We start from the raw sequence: 14,697 nt of genomic DNA on the forward strand, positions 1-14,697 counted from the left end.
ATCAAGTCTTTTCACAAGGTTCGATAATCGAAAAAGTGCAATGCAAGCAGTGTTAAAAATGTATTCAATATCGTTTGTCAGGTTGAAATATGTATGCATGTTGTAGAAATATAGTAAATGAAATCGTCATGCGCAGAAAAAGGTTGAGACACATGTGTCGAACCAGAAATTTGTAGGCGGGGCTAGTACTGACTAGCAGACGTATCTCGACGACTGAATATGTTCATCCCTCCAAGAACGCTCCACCCTTAAACAAAATTGAACAACCTATGATTGGCTCAAGCTACCCTTGGACGCCTCCACTTGTCTCTTATGACTTAGCTAGAATAACCCCTAAATAGCACGATGCGCGAAAGCAGTCTCATTTGAGCATGGACCCTTGGTCTATCGCCTCTATAACTATATGTCAGTTCTTCAGTGATAGTGTTTAATGTGTGTTTAGTTCTCTTAAACGCGATATCTGGTTTCAACATAAAGAAACAAATAGTTTCTAAATTTTAAGGTGATGTTTTTTTTACCATAAATGGCTATTGTTATGTGATTTTTTAAATGAGATCATTTATTGAAAAATTAATATAAATGGTGCTTCGTAATTTGACATTATATATCCAAAATCGTAAATTAAGACTACAATGTTGCAATTCTAAAAAGTTTTTTTAAAACCGTAACTAGACGTTTAAAATGTGATTTTTTTCATTTTCCCTTTTTGATTAACATGATTGTCATAGTTTGCATTTCTACACGCGATGTCTTAGAAATTTTTTTAATCATTTGAAAATAGTGATATATATATTTTTTTTTTGTGAACTTTTTAATTTTGTAAGTAGTTTATTTTTTTCATAAAATGGCAGAATTTATTATTAAGATATAGTGAATAAAGCACATTTCCTGACAAAATTTAAACACTGTTTTAAAATATAATTATATGACAGACTATATAGCTGCTTTATTCTGAGTGAATTTTATACTGTGTTTGAAATAAAAAGCAATAATTATTTATTTACTAAATATAAGTCATACTAATAGTTAAATCATTATTGCAGTTTAAAAAAGTACTAAAGTTAAGTGTTATTTTATATATTTATTTATTATTATGTATTATATTATTTTATTTATATATATTATACATAAGTTTCGAAGTAAGGGTAGAAAATTTGTTGTAACTGTAAAAGCAGACTTTATTTTATATGATGTAAAAAGAGTATTGTTTCTTACGATTAAGCATATATATAGTTAATATTTAGAATAGAAGATGCCACTATATCGTTTTATTTGCTGAGAAAAAATTATTATTATTTTTTCGATTTTATATTTATCATTTATGTATTTATAACTGTTTATTAATTATGCACATTAATCACTCACTTCACTTGTTGACATTGTTTGGGGTTCAAAGGGTAAATAAGTTAATAAAATTGTGTTATGTCAGTTATAGGTACTATAAAATAAAAAGTGTCTGTTTACTAATTGTCAATTATTTAGCATAATTTTATTTTAACCGAAAAATGATATTTGCTTTTACAGTTTTATGTGATTGCAAATGGTTGATCCTCCACGAAGTCGTACCTTATAATATTAAAATTATTGTAGCCGTAAAACTTAAAAAAATATACTTTTACAGAATATATTTATATAGAGATTTGATTACTCTCAAAATTTAACTATTATTTTTATTTCACTCTGTGTTTTCAAAATTCATTTATTTTTTGTTAACTACATAAAGTTTAAAAAAATTGGAGACCAAAAAAGCCGCTGTTAAGTTATAATAATAAATTTTTTAGTTTTTAGCAAAAAAATGTCAGTAACTCCGTTAAATCTAATCATAAAAGGTTCGCGCAAGTATTAGGTCAAGTAATCCTATATTTAAAACAATTTTTATGTTGATTATTATAGTTTAGGGGAAGGTGGGGTAATGTGAATATGAATCAGTGAAAAAGTCACTGGTCTCAAATCAGTCGCTGAATTCTATAGCTATTTGAATCAGTGGTTTCCACTGACAGTTAGTGACATTTCACTGGAGAATCAATTACTTTGACTGAAAATCAGTGAAATGTTACTGATTCAAATAGCTAGAATTCAGCGACTGATTTGAGACAAGTGACTTTTTCACTGATTCAAATTTAGAGAGTAGGTAATGGGAGCTTTTAAATTACAAGTATACAGGGACTTTGAATTTCGTGGAAATAACTCGGTCATACGAAGACAAACGGTCTTATTTCTGACAGATTTGTAGAAACTACAAGGAAAAATCAAGTTTTCGAGTTTTTCTTCTTAAATGGAAATTATTTCTGGAGATCAAATTAAATAGTTAAAAATTTATTATTTAATTATGTTTTGTGATTTTATTAGAGAAAAATATGTGCAGATTTAGATACATGTATAAAAATAGAGATAATAATTAAATTTGTTTATGTTTTTCTTCTTTTTTTCAAATTGTGGTCTGAGAAAATTCTTTGGGGTAATGGGAGAAATGTGTCAGCCAGCAGAGTTTCGTTACCTCGATATGGCTTTTCTAATTTTTTGGAAAATTGAACTATTAATAAATTGAAATATTTAATTGCTAAGAATCAATATTTGTGTTTTATTGTCTAAAATGTATGTTATTATTGGATATTTTAATACTAAAGAAGCTGTAGGTCTGTTTTATGTCTTAAATATTTTGTAAAATGTTCATCTGTCGACAACTATTGACAAAATAAGAAAAATATCTAAAGAAAACATAAATTATATCCTTTTATTAAAATTTCAAGTAAGAGCTCCCAATACCTCACAGGTGGAGTAATGGGAGAAAATGCATTTTTTTAGAAAACATTTTTTTTGCAAACTTACTTTTTTGTTCTTAATTTCTAATTAATTATAATTAAAGAAAAATAACAAAAAGAGTAAAAAATGACCAAAACAATATTTTATTATACCAATTTTATTAACCAGTGACATTTTAGATTTTTGAAATTTTTGTTCTTTTAGAGTGTCAATTTATTTTCGACTTTATTTAAAAGTATTAAAAGACACCTACTGCGACGTGAAAATTTAGAAAATTTTTTAATTAATTATTAAATTTTGTAATAGAACTTAAAATTCAGTAAATATTAAAATTTGAACTTCTACAATTTTTAATATTTTTCACGGCTAATTGTTTTATATTTTTTTATCATTGTAAACAATCAATCGTATACGAGTTTCGAAAAAATTTAATTTTTTCAAAAATTAAAATTCCTAAAAATATTTTCAAAAAATGTAAAATTGTTAAAAATTATTTTTCTAGGTTTGAAATAATGTAGAAAAAATTGACAATTCTATTTAATGTTAATTTTGAATAATTGAAATTACACTAGCAATATTCTTTTAAAATATTACATCTTCCACAATTTTTAATATTTTTCATCATCAATGTTTATTCATTCATTTCATAATTTTCAACAATCAATTGAATGGATTTAAAAAATTATTTCTCATTATTAAATAATGAGTGGGGAGGTTATCTCTTAGTAAAGATAAAGCTTATAAAGGGCATAGATTTATATTAGATCAAGGAAGTCAAACATAATGGAAATATATTTCATTGAACATGAAGTTCAATTAAGTCACGTGTGGGCTATTCCAAAACTATCCATTTTGATTTTACAGTACCCAACTGCATTGACGAAAGTTTCGAATTAATATTCTGTCAGTTGCTATAAGAATTATTCTGAAATTTTTTTCCGAAATTTAATCTTTATTGAATCTTTATTGAATCTAAATTTGTACGTAACTCAACAAAAAATTATTTTCGAATGAATTCGAATCAATCCATTTCATTCCAAAGCAAAATTTTAATCTTTTTGAATTCTGTAGTTTCATTTTAATAATTATTATTATACTTACCAAAACTGATTAAATATATCCAAAACTTTCATCAGGGGTGCTAATTTTGTAACTAATCGCATAAAAAAAGTAAAATAAATCTTTTAATTAATTTAAAGAAATATTGTTTCTTCTCCTGAATAACTATGAAATACAAAACAGTTTTACCGTTACTTTTACTGTTTTTTAACAGTTTGTAATTTTAAATTTACAAAACTTTTTTCAATTAGTAGTTTTCACTGACAATCAGTAAAAATTTCACTAAAAATTAGTATTTTTTACTGATTTCAATGATTCAAATAGCTGGAATTTAGCGACTGATTTGACATCAGTGACTTTTACACTGATTTAGATTTAGAGTGTATATACTTAAGATAGGGGAGACCGCAGGGACAGTTGATACAAGTGAAATATTTCCGATACGGTTGATTATAGAGATGAGGGTTCAAAGGGAAAAAGTTTCCATGTATGACTCTTTTTGAGATATCGTTAGAATACCCACACGAGTTTTACAAGTCAAAAAATGGACACATTGATTTTTTAAGGGGTGTACAGTTTTTTAACCCTTAAGCTGTAAACATGGGTCACTCGTGCCTTTCAAAAAGTGACACCTCTTGCTATCTCGGAGGTTGGTCGGTCAAACTATATTGTAAAAAATTATACACTAATGAGTTACATGTTCCATAAATGCCAAAGGTTTAATGCATAAACAGTAGTTACAGAAACCAATTGTATTTTGAAAAGTGCACGAGTGACCCATGTTTACAGTCAACAGTGCCAAAGTGTGGAATGTTAAGTAAAGTATTCTTTGCTAAATTCTAGTATTTTTTTTAAAATTTCGATTTCTTTTCTTTAAATAATTTATTTTTTAGTTCTGATGTTTATATTTTTAGATGATTTTTATTTATTTTTTATAAAATAACGTTTTTTTTAGAAAAAATTTTTTTTTAAAGTTAATAAAAATTAAAAAATAATACAATGTCTTTTTATTGTTTTTTAAAGTTAATAAAGATTAAAAAATAATATTATGTCTATTTATTGTGATTTGTACCTCTTTTGCGTACATTGAAATACATGATTTTCATGCTCAAAACTTAAGCATTTATTTTATTTATAAAGATTTTCAGTATTTTTACCCTTAAACTTCCACTCTTAAGCTTTACTCTCTCGTTAGAAATTTTAAAAAATATTGATTTTTTTAAAAGTTATGATTTAAAAAAAAATTTTTTTCGTGTTTTTGTTTGTTTAAACAAATATATTATTTAAACAAACAACATTTCAGCAATATAATGATTGGTCCTTATTCTAGGATAGTTAATGCAATATTATGAATTTTGTCCGATTTTTTAAAGCACTTTAAAGCACTTTTTAAAGCGTTGAACATGAGTGACCCATGATTACAGTCAACGTAGGTCAAAAACCACCTTACAGTCTAAGGGTTAATAAAGTGATAAAATGTGATATAATATTTTAATTCGATAAATGGAAGATAAATGAAGGACTAAAATTTAACTTTTCTGAAAACATTTTGGAGACTTATACACACTAAAACGTTTGACTTAAAATATAAATGATCTAACTTTCATTCTAGCCTTAAATTAAAGCAGTAACTAAAAATAAGTTAATGATTTACAGACAGTAAGCATCCTATATCTTAAAGCACTTTATAACAAAAAGCGTACTGAAAAACTGTACTATAACGATGCTACATTTAGTACGTATCCGTTTAAAGTATACGTTATAAAATCAGACTGTATTACCGACAGCAGCTAACTTTCACGAATTCATGGAATCCCTATGAGTTCAGCTCCTATTTCTCCATTATTTACAAACATTGCTCTAGATGACTTGGAAACTGATAGTTTAAAATAGTTAAAAAATAAATTTAATTGTGAACCTGTTTTTTTATTTTAGATATTTTGAAGATAAGTTACTAAGCGTTCATAATTGCTATTGACAATTTAACTTTTTATAATATAGAAATTGAAAATTTACTTTTTTAGAATCTAATATTCATATTATTTTTCTTGATATTATACTTTCAACAAAGATAATGGATAATAATTCATTAGAAATTGGTTTCAAAAACCCATATTTTTAAATAGATCAATCAATTATTTTTCTAGTTATCCTATATTCATAATTTAAAAAATTATTCATAATTTGTTTGACAGAGCTATCTTGTTATCACATCAGAATTGATCATCATTAAAAGGTTAATATTAGTCAGGTTTCTCAAATTTTACTTACACGGAAAAAATAAGTTCGTCAGTATGTAACCAGTTATTTTTGATTTAATATTAAATTATTAGGAATAGATGTTTGAAAGGTATACTTAATATTTATTGAATGTCATTTCAACTTTCCAATATTTTTAACTGAATTGTTTAAAAGTAAAAAATTTATAAAATACTATATGAATATACGCAACTTTAGTAAATGTTTAGAAGTCATTAGTGAAAAGTCTGTGAAACGTTAGTTGACTTTGTGGCAGACAAGCTAGGCAGTGATGCGTTGCACATTTCTTTCAAGGTTCTGCACAATACATAGACTATACACGGAAAAAATAAGTCAGCAAATCTTTCGTAAACTAGTATTTCATTTTTGGATGGGGCATAAATTTTTAAACGTTTCATACACTTTTTAGTAATGAAGCATAAACTTTACCGAAAAAGTGAAACAGAGTCAAGAAATTATTTACAAAATGTAAAGAAAGAGCAGTTTGCTAATCTATATTGAAGTTTTTAATAATATTGTCTAAAGATTGTCAAATTTCTATAAAAAGTTTTACAACATTGTAATAATTAAGGTTCGAAAGTTTGGAACACAGAAGAGAGTAGTTAAGACAGCAGTCAACGAAAGAATTGTAGACTTTTTCTAAAATTCCGATATGCGCAGTTCGCAGCTTGGTCAGTGGAATTAACTTCTTCGTTCGCGTGGCTCTCGATAGCCGCGGCGGTTAGTTGTTAAGACAAAATGCGTTATATATCTTGGTTAAGTAGGTAGGTAGGTAGGTTCGACATCCGCTGAAGCGAATTCCGAATTTTAATGTCGATAAAATTGTGTACAGTGCGCATATAAGATATTAATAATTGTGTTTCAGGTGAAGTTGTACAAATTAAGTGAAATATACCAAAAAATGCCCCTGAATGTGAAATTTTTTGTGAGTTTACAAGCGTTTGGTTGATTGTCGTCGAATTTTTATGCATACAAGTGTTACGAAATCTTTGGTGCTCGTACTTAAGTTCTAGCTGAGAGTTTATGAAAGTTTGATAAACTGATTCCGAAACATCAGAGCACATTGGGCATCGGCTCGTATACACACAGTTCACATTTCTATAATTAGTTTTGTTTTCTTAATAAACTGTGTCTATATACTTTTTGAACAACTTTCGTTCCCGTCCAAAAGTGAAATACTAGTTTACGAAAGTTTTGCTGACTTATTTTTTTCGTCTATATCTAAAATGTGAATATAAAATTTAACAAATAATTTGCAGTCAATTTCTGCCTAAAAATTAACCTCTATAAAAATGTATTTTCTTTTGTGTTTCTGACTAATTGATGTTCCGTGCAAAATCTTTTCTCGAAAGTGGTAAAAAATTTAATCATGTAGTATATAAGAACAGTGACTTTCAGTGTTGTAAGTGAGCGTTTGTATGTGTATAGTTTTTAAGTTAGATTTAGGTAATATGCATGATAATTAGTAAATGTGTATAGGTTTAAAGTGTAAAAAACATCGAACTGTGCAACGAGAAAGTATATTATCATTTTGTGCCAATCAGTGATAAAATTAACAATAATTGTGAAAAAAAATAAAAATTTTATTTGTTATTTATCAGTCTAACCATTTTTTGACAGTCATAGAAAATTTAAAAAACAGTTTCCTAAATTTTAGTGAACACTCATTAAAGGTTCATGCATTCTTTCTAAATAGTAACAAAGACAAAGTATTATAAAAATACTAAAAAATTATTTATTTATAAAAATCTTCCAAAAGTTTGTATTCCTCTTAATAATAAATATACACAATTATCTTATATTTTAAAAGATTATAATTTTTAACGATTCCAATTGTCAATAAAAATCTGAGTTTTATTCTAAAATTAATCAAAGATACTAAAAAAGTAAGATTAAACTGGCATTGTTTATGAATTTTTTTAAAAATTAATTTCCAGAAATTCATACTCTAAATATGATTTATTTTCAAATTTTTTATTTAATCAAATTGAAACACAGTTATGTTTTATTTTATTGTTTTAACATTCTTTTGTGCTGAAAATGATAGAAAAAACCCCGTCCCAGATAGCACAACAATTTGCAGCAATTCTTCAGCAAGTTTACAATGCCAAATTTGTTAGTTTGCAATGTAAATTTGCTGCAAAACTGTGGCAAATAGCTATATGTCCACGCTTTGCGAAGTTTGCATTGCAAGTTTGCAGAAAAATTTTACAAACAATTTGCAGAAAATTTTTATGGCAAACTTGAAGAAAATTTGCTGATAATTTGCTCAAGTTCATGTCATGCGCAGTAGTTTTCTTTGGCACTTAGGGCTGCGCAATAGATTTTAGTCGCCTTTCCGTTAGGAAAGGTTTGCAGTAACAAAATATCATCATATTTACAACAATGACATTTTTTAATTTTTGTCGTAAAATGTCCGCAAGTTTTCTTAAAATTTGTCATAAAATTTTCCTGCAATTTTTCTGAGAAATTTTTCTGCAAACTTGCAATGCGAACTTCGCAAAGCGAGGACATATAGCTATTTGCCACAGTTTTGCAGCAAATTTACATTGTAAACTTATAATTTGGCATTGCAAATTTGCTGCAAAAAGTTGTGCTATCTGGGGTGTAGAAAAATCTTCTGGGAACGCCTAGAGTCAAGCCTAGCGGAATCTAGAAAGCGTCTAGCATCGCTGGTCTGGAAGATCTAGCTTGGCCCAGTTCTGGTGCTACTCAGACCCTGGATAGCGTCGCTAGTCTGGAAAGTCTATCCAGACCCAACTCTGGTGCTGTCCAGAAGGTCTAGATAACTAAAAAATTTTATTTTGTAAATATCTAGGGGTTTTCGGGGTCGCTGATTACAAATCAGAAGTCAGATTTTAAAAATTCAAAAAACTTTTTTTTTAAACACACAGAGAAATTCGATTTGAAATATTAGGCTTCAATACTAGTAATTTAAATCTCATTCCTAAAATAGTCTACCTTTCCCGCTCTACGATGAGAAATTTGGAAATGAATGATAAAAGGGGAAAACACGTTAATAGGCTTTACGTATTACGTTCATATGCTTGGTTATAGACGGTGCAAAGCAGATAAACATATCGATAGCCGCTTCTGGAGTGAGTTCTACTCGAGTCTAGTACTGAGTCCTGAACGGACTATAATGTGAGCAAAGCGGTGTGAATCGTTTTATTTTAAACTTAATGCAATAACTGAAATCTTTCTGAAACCTAAATTATTATATTATAATTATCAGAACATTCATATTTCTTGTAATTATTAATAACACAGTAAAAACCCGGGCTCAAAATGATCCAGCCAGCAGGATCATTTAGATCCGCAGCAAAAATGAGTCAAGTAGGCCATGTTATTTTTAAACTTCAAACTATTCTTACATTTTTATTTATTTGATTTTAGATTCTTTATTGAATTTCCAATTGAATATTTCAATAAAATGATAGTTGCTTCCTCATGGAAGAATATTCACCCATTCAAAATAATAAACAATAAAGCACTCACACTTGATTTTTCAAAATCTGCCATTAGATTTGTAATTAGCTACCCCGAAAAGTTTTAAGTACTCGGGTCAGCCGCAGATGATAGTTTTTTGTAGGGCTGTTAAATTAATGAAAACAATTATAAAAAATTATTATTATTATTACTTCTATTAACCTATTAAGGCCCATAGATTACACAGCGTTTCTAATGCCAAACTAACTATTGGATTCATAGCATATCTAACTGAAAAAAGGTGTGGACGTATAAAGAAGTTGTAAAGAGAAAAGTTGCTTATTTTTTCACGTTCTTTCCAATGGCGGTATTGGTTTTTTAAAACCGATTTTTTATTAAATTGTTCAAACAAATTAGATAACCAATTATTTTGCAAAAAGAAAAAAATAGGGGTAACTGTTTCTCGGTAATCTATGTGTCTTAAAATGGGTTAATATACTGCCCTACAATGAAAACACATACGTAAGAGACATTACACGTATTTACATGTCACTAACGTATATGTTTTTCTGTTGTAGGGCAGTATAGTATATGAGATTTTGTCAAAATTGTATCAACTATCCTTGGTCTTCCTTATACTGAAAGTTATGGAAATCTTAATTTTTTAAAAAATTAGTTTTGCAAAATTACGTGCTGACATTTTTTTCCGTGTAAAAGTGATTTTTTTAATGTTGTGCAAGAATTTTACCATTTTTGATCTAAAATTTTGTCATAAAACTATTAAAAATGGACAAATTAATATGCTACAAGCGTTTTTTAGGCTTCAGTTCAGTTTAGTTTTAGTTGAGATGAAACACCTATTAGCTATGAAGCTTTATAAAGCTATAATACAGTGCAGTGCTAGGTTCGCAAAAAACGAAACAATGACAAATGTAGGATCATATTCTACAGATAGTAAACTAATTTTTAATGCAAAAAAAAATTGTAAAAAATTTTTTGTTTACACGAGTTCCTCTCCCTTAAATGAAGAACTTTTTTTAATTACTTTCAACTTGTATGTCATCTTATTAATATTTTAAGCTATACCACTAAATTTTTTTATATTTTATTTAAAAAGTGTAAAAGTTATCATTCGATGCTTACGAACGTTTTGGTAAGCGATAAACATTTTCGAAGTGAAAATTTTGATTTGAAATCAAAAATCCAATATTTTCGAAATTATTTACATTTTTTTATCTATATGAACGTGATTTTAGCTGAAAGTATCAAAATTTAAAAATTTTTTGAACATTTGAAAAGAATGTCTGAATTAATAGGTAATTAATTATCTTTTTTTCTAAGTTTTATTTTATTTTATAGTTTCGATGTTTATAGTTTATAGTTTTTCGTTTGGAAAAAAACTCTAAAAGTGAAGAATCAAAGCTGTAATAAATAATACAAAAAACTGACATTTTAATCTGCAATTTCTGCATCACAAAGCAACCCTTCCTTTCGTGTCAATTGATTTATTTTTCAAAAACTTGTACTAGACAAAAACCTTGAAAAATTAGATTTCCATGGTTTCGTCCGCCGCTGCGGCTAAAGGGTTCCCTACCTGCCAGTGATTCCCCTCTCTATTGCTACGCCTAGTTACCACCCTCTCTATTAACATTAATTTTAATAAAAGATTTACACGATTTTTTTTGTACAAACCCTCCGTTGAATATTGTTTTGCAAAACTGTTTTTAATCTAAATACGTAGCTATTAATACTTATAAAATCCTTCCCTTTTTACCTTCTAATACTTTCCATATTCAAAAGCTATTCTTTTAATACAAAACTGATTCAAAAATCTAAAAAAACATCATTATATCATTAAAAAACACATATATATTTAGAAAATATGTCAAGTGTTAATTAATTAAATGTTTTACTTAACCTTTAATTTCATAAGCTAAGGGAAAGTTAAAGGTGATTCCTATCAGTAGAAACAGAAAGCTGGTACATCTGCCTGTAGGTAAGACTTCAGGTGCAGCGGCGGTTAAAACCGTAGAGCAAATTCGCGAGTGCGGTGAAAACAATCTGTAAACATATATCTTAAAAATACTTTTAATTTTTATGTTAGTCAATTAGAATTTTGAGAATCAAGTAAACCGTAAAACCATTCTTTATTTTATACTTTGCATTAAAAATGCGAAAATATATTTTAAAAAGTTTTATTTATATATTAGTGATAACATTCTAGAAAAAAACAAAAAATTATTAGTGTAAAAAGTATTGTTTACAATATGAAAACCCCTTAAGTGTACGTCAATCGTGGCTTGGATAGCATGTTACGTGCTTACAATTTTGAGTATCTGGGAAAGTATTAGTTTTAACATTTTCACTGATAGTGAAAGTGAGGCTGAACGGATAATTAAAAAGTTCAATTATACAAACGAAAAACTGATTTCTTAGAGATTTGAAAGACAAGTTTATTATCTCTAATAATTACTAAAATGTTTTTGGAACACTATGAATAACAAATTAATATTACATCAATAAAAATGCTTAAAAACTTTATTATACATCTAAAAGCATATGTTTATTTAAATGTTCACAGATCTGATATTCTTCATTTACAAAATGACAATGGAAGAACGTTCCTGTGGCCGTGAACGTGAAACACCTGTTATTTCAACAACTACAATCTTATCTTCAACTTCTTTGTCTGATGATACATCTAAAAATACTTCGAATTCTCCTCAAAAAGTTAATAAACGATCCTTTGATGTCGCTTTTTTGGTAGCACCGGATGAGAACCTTTCAAAACGTCAAAGCGAGAAAGTCAGCGTAGTTTGTGTTAATAAATTGACAGATATGACTAATGATTATTTTCGCCATTCTATAATGGGAAATCGACATGACTGTGAAGGACAGGAGAAATCATCTCAAAAAGTAACTAAAAAGCAATCTGAAAATCATAGAAAGAGGTTACATCAATATCCAGAAGACTGTTTTAGTTGTTCTTATATTTCTTCAAAAACAGTAAGTCCAGTATTAACAAGAATTTCTTCAGAACAAAATGTAGAACTTTATACTCATGCCAGATCACAAAAAAGTAATACTTTGCCAAGTCTCTCTCAGGATTCGCAAAATATCTTGGGGAGGTATGTGGATATGATTGAACCAATTGGATTAACTTGTTCAACATCATGTTCGGAAGGAATTGGTGAATCAAAAAGCGCATTTACTAAAGTATCATTGAATTCATCAAGAAACGGTTTCGATGATGAACAAACATCTCCTAGATCATCGATTTCACCAGACGGAGCAAGCTATCAAAGCAGTATTAGTCCACCTGTTCTCCCTTTGTCAGGAAATTCTACCTTCAAATGTTGTTCATTACCTACAAAAATAACATATCCATTCTTAATGGGACCGGATGCACAAAAGTCTAGTTTTTTGGATAATATAAAGACTTCACAAACACCAAAGATACATAATCAAATGTATCCCAGCCTACCATATAATCCAATTTCCGTTTTCCCTCAAATAAGCGACACTCTCTCAAGACCTAGATTCCTAACATCTACTGGTAGTGTAACAGGACTATTACCAGCATCTTTAGCAGCGCTGACACTTCCAGCTCAAAACGTGTGCGCCAAATGTAATCTTTCATTTCGTATGACTTCAGATTTAGTTTATCACATGAGATCGCATCATAAAAATGAAACTTTGGGGGAATCATCGAGAAGACGACGTGAAGAGAAACTTAGATGTCCAGTTTGTGACGAAAGCTTTAGAGAAAGGCACCATCTTACACGTCACATGACGGCACATCAAGATAAAGAAAGTGATGCAATGGTTGATCAAGTAGAAGTCAAGAGAAGAACTGCTCCCATTCATAGCAAGTGACATAGCAAATTTTAGTCCACGAATAATTTTCATTCACAAGGTATCATTAAAAACTTTAAATCAATACGTATAAGATCTCATCTTTAGGTGAGTTTGTGATCTTACATAATACATTATTATAGGATATTACAAAAAAAGTTACTTTTCAACACAGAAACTTGCAATATAAAAGTAGTTTTAACAGATTCACAATCATTAGAAAAATTTCTATTTCAAACAACTATTTTTCCTTAAGTCGGTAATAATATTCAAGTACTTTAAATTTTCAAAATATTACACTGATGCACAAGAAAACAAGTTGTCTGTTTATTAATCCTCAGATGGTAAATTCAAACGGTCTACACTTTTTGACAAAAATTATAAAGTTAGAAAACCGCAGTTCTCAAAGTGAAAAGTCTGTGAAAAGCGAAGTCAGGATATTTACAGAGGGTCCATTACGTAACTATTATGCATTCCATTTTTTACTTTCCGCATTCCGCAATGTACTTTTCACTTTTCGCAATCTGTATTTTGCATCTCACTTTTTCCCTTTCGCATTCTACTTTCCACCTTCTGCATACCACTTTTTGCCTTTCATATTCCATTTTTTTTTCCGCATTACGGATTCCACCTTCCGCATTCTACATTCCACATGTGGAATACGGAAAGTAAAATGTGCTATGCCGAGTAGTTACTAATAAGTTTAGTTTTTTTCCGCACAAGTATTATTGTACTATTTTTATATAGAAATGACGCGAGATTTAAAAAGACTAACCTAAAATTAGGTTAACCCAGTAATGTCTGAAAGTTAAAACTGGAGCATATCTAGTTGCTGAAAATGAATCCGAAGTCAAAATTTGCTTTATTATCCTCTTTTTTGAAAAAAATCGAGAAAACTATCCTTAATTGAATACAAATAAAAATTAAGAGATATGAAATTGAAAAAACAGGTTGTCTCTTAAAACAGAAAAATATATATTTTTAAAAGGTAACAAAGTAGAGTGGTTTGTGTTTTTATTTTTGCCCATAAAAATGAAACAAATTTAATTTTCAATAAGTTGAATGCTCTAATTTCTATTAGACATAAAACCCTAATTTTCTATTATTTTTTCAGTTTTATGAAATTTTTTGAGTGAGACTCAAAATTGATTAATTTAAAAAGAATGAAATTATTCCACTCCACAAAATTAACCACTTCACCTCACTGTCGATATTTTCCAGATATTCTATTTATTTCAACTATTGAAAAATCATCTCATTTAATTTTAAGAAGAAATCAACTGATAACTTCATCTAACCTATCTTTATAAACGATAAAAGACCAGTGAATCA

At 28.4% G+C, this 14,697-nt stretch overlaps 1 protein-coding gene across 1 annotated transcript; it reads left to right on the forward strand.

Annotated features, from left to right (window-relative positions):
* Positions 1-354: 354 nt before the first annotated feature.
* Positions 355-14,514, forward strand: LOC127279924 (uncharacterized). The gene is made up of 2 exons (XM_051302581.1): positions 355-502; positions 12,092-14,514. Exon 2 carries the CDS (start codon positions 12,115-12,117, stop codon positions 13,384-13,386), a length of 1,272 nt encoding a protein of 423 aa, XP_051158538.1. The 5' UTR covers positions 355-502; positions 12,092-12,114; the 3' UTR covers positions 13,387-14,514.
* Positions 14,515-14,697: the final 183 nt, after the last annotated feature.

This window comes from Leptopilina boulardi, unplaced genomic scaffold (genome assembly GCF_019393585.1).
Source record: "Leptopilina boulardi isolate dan_hultmark-lab unplaced genomic scaffold, ZJU_Lbou_2.1 LbouV2_226, whole genome shotgun sequence".
In the NCBI taxonomy this organism is placed as follows: Eukaryota; Metazoa; Arthropoda; class Insecta; order Hymenoptera; family Figitidae; genus Leptopilina; species Leptopilina boulardi.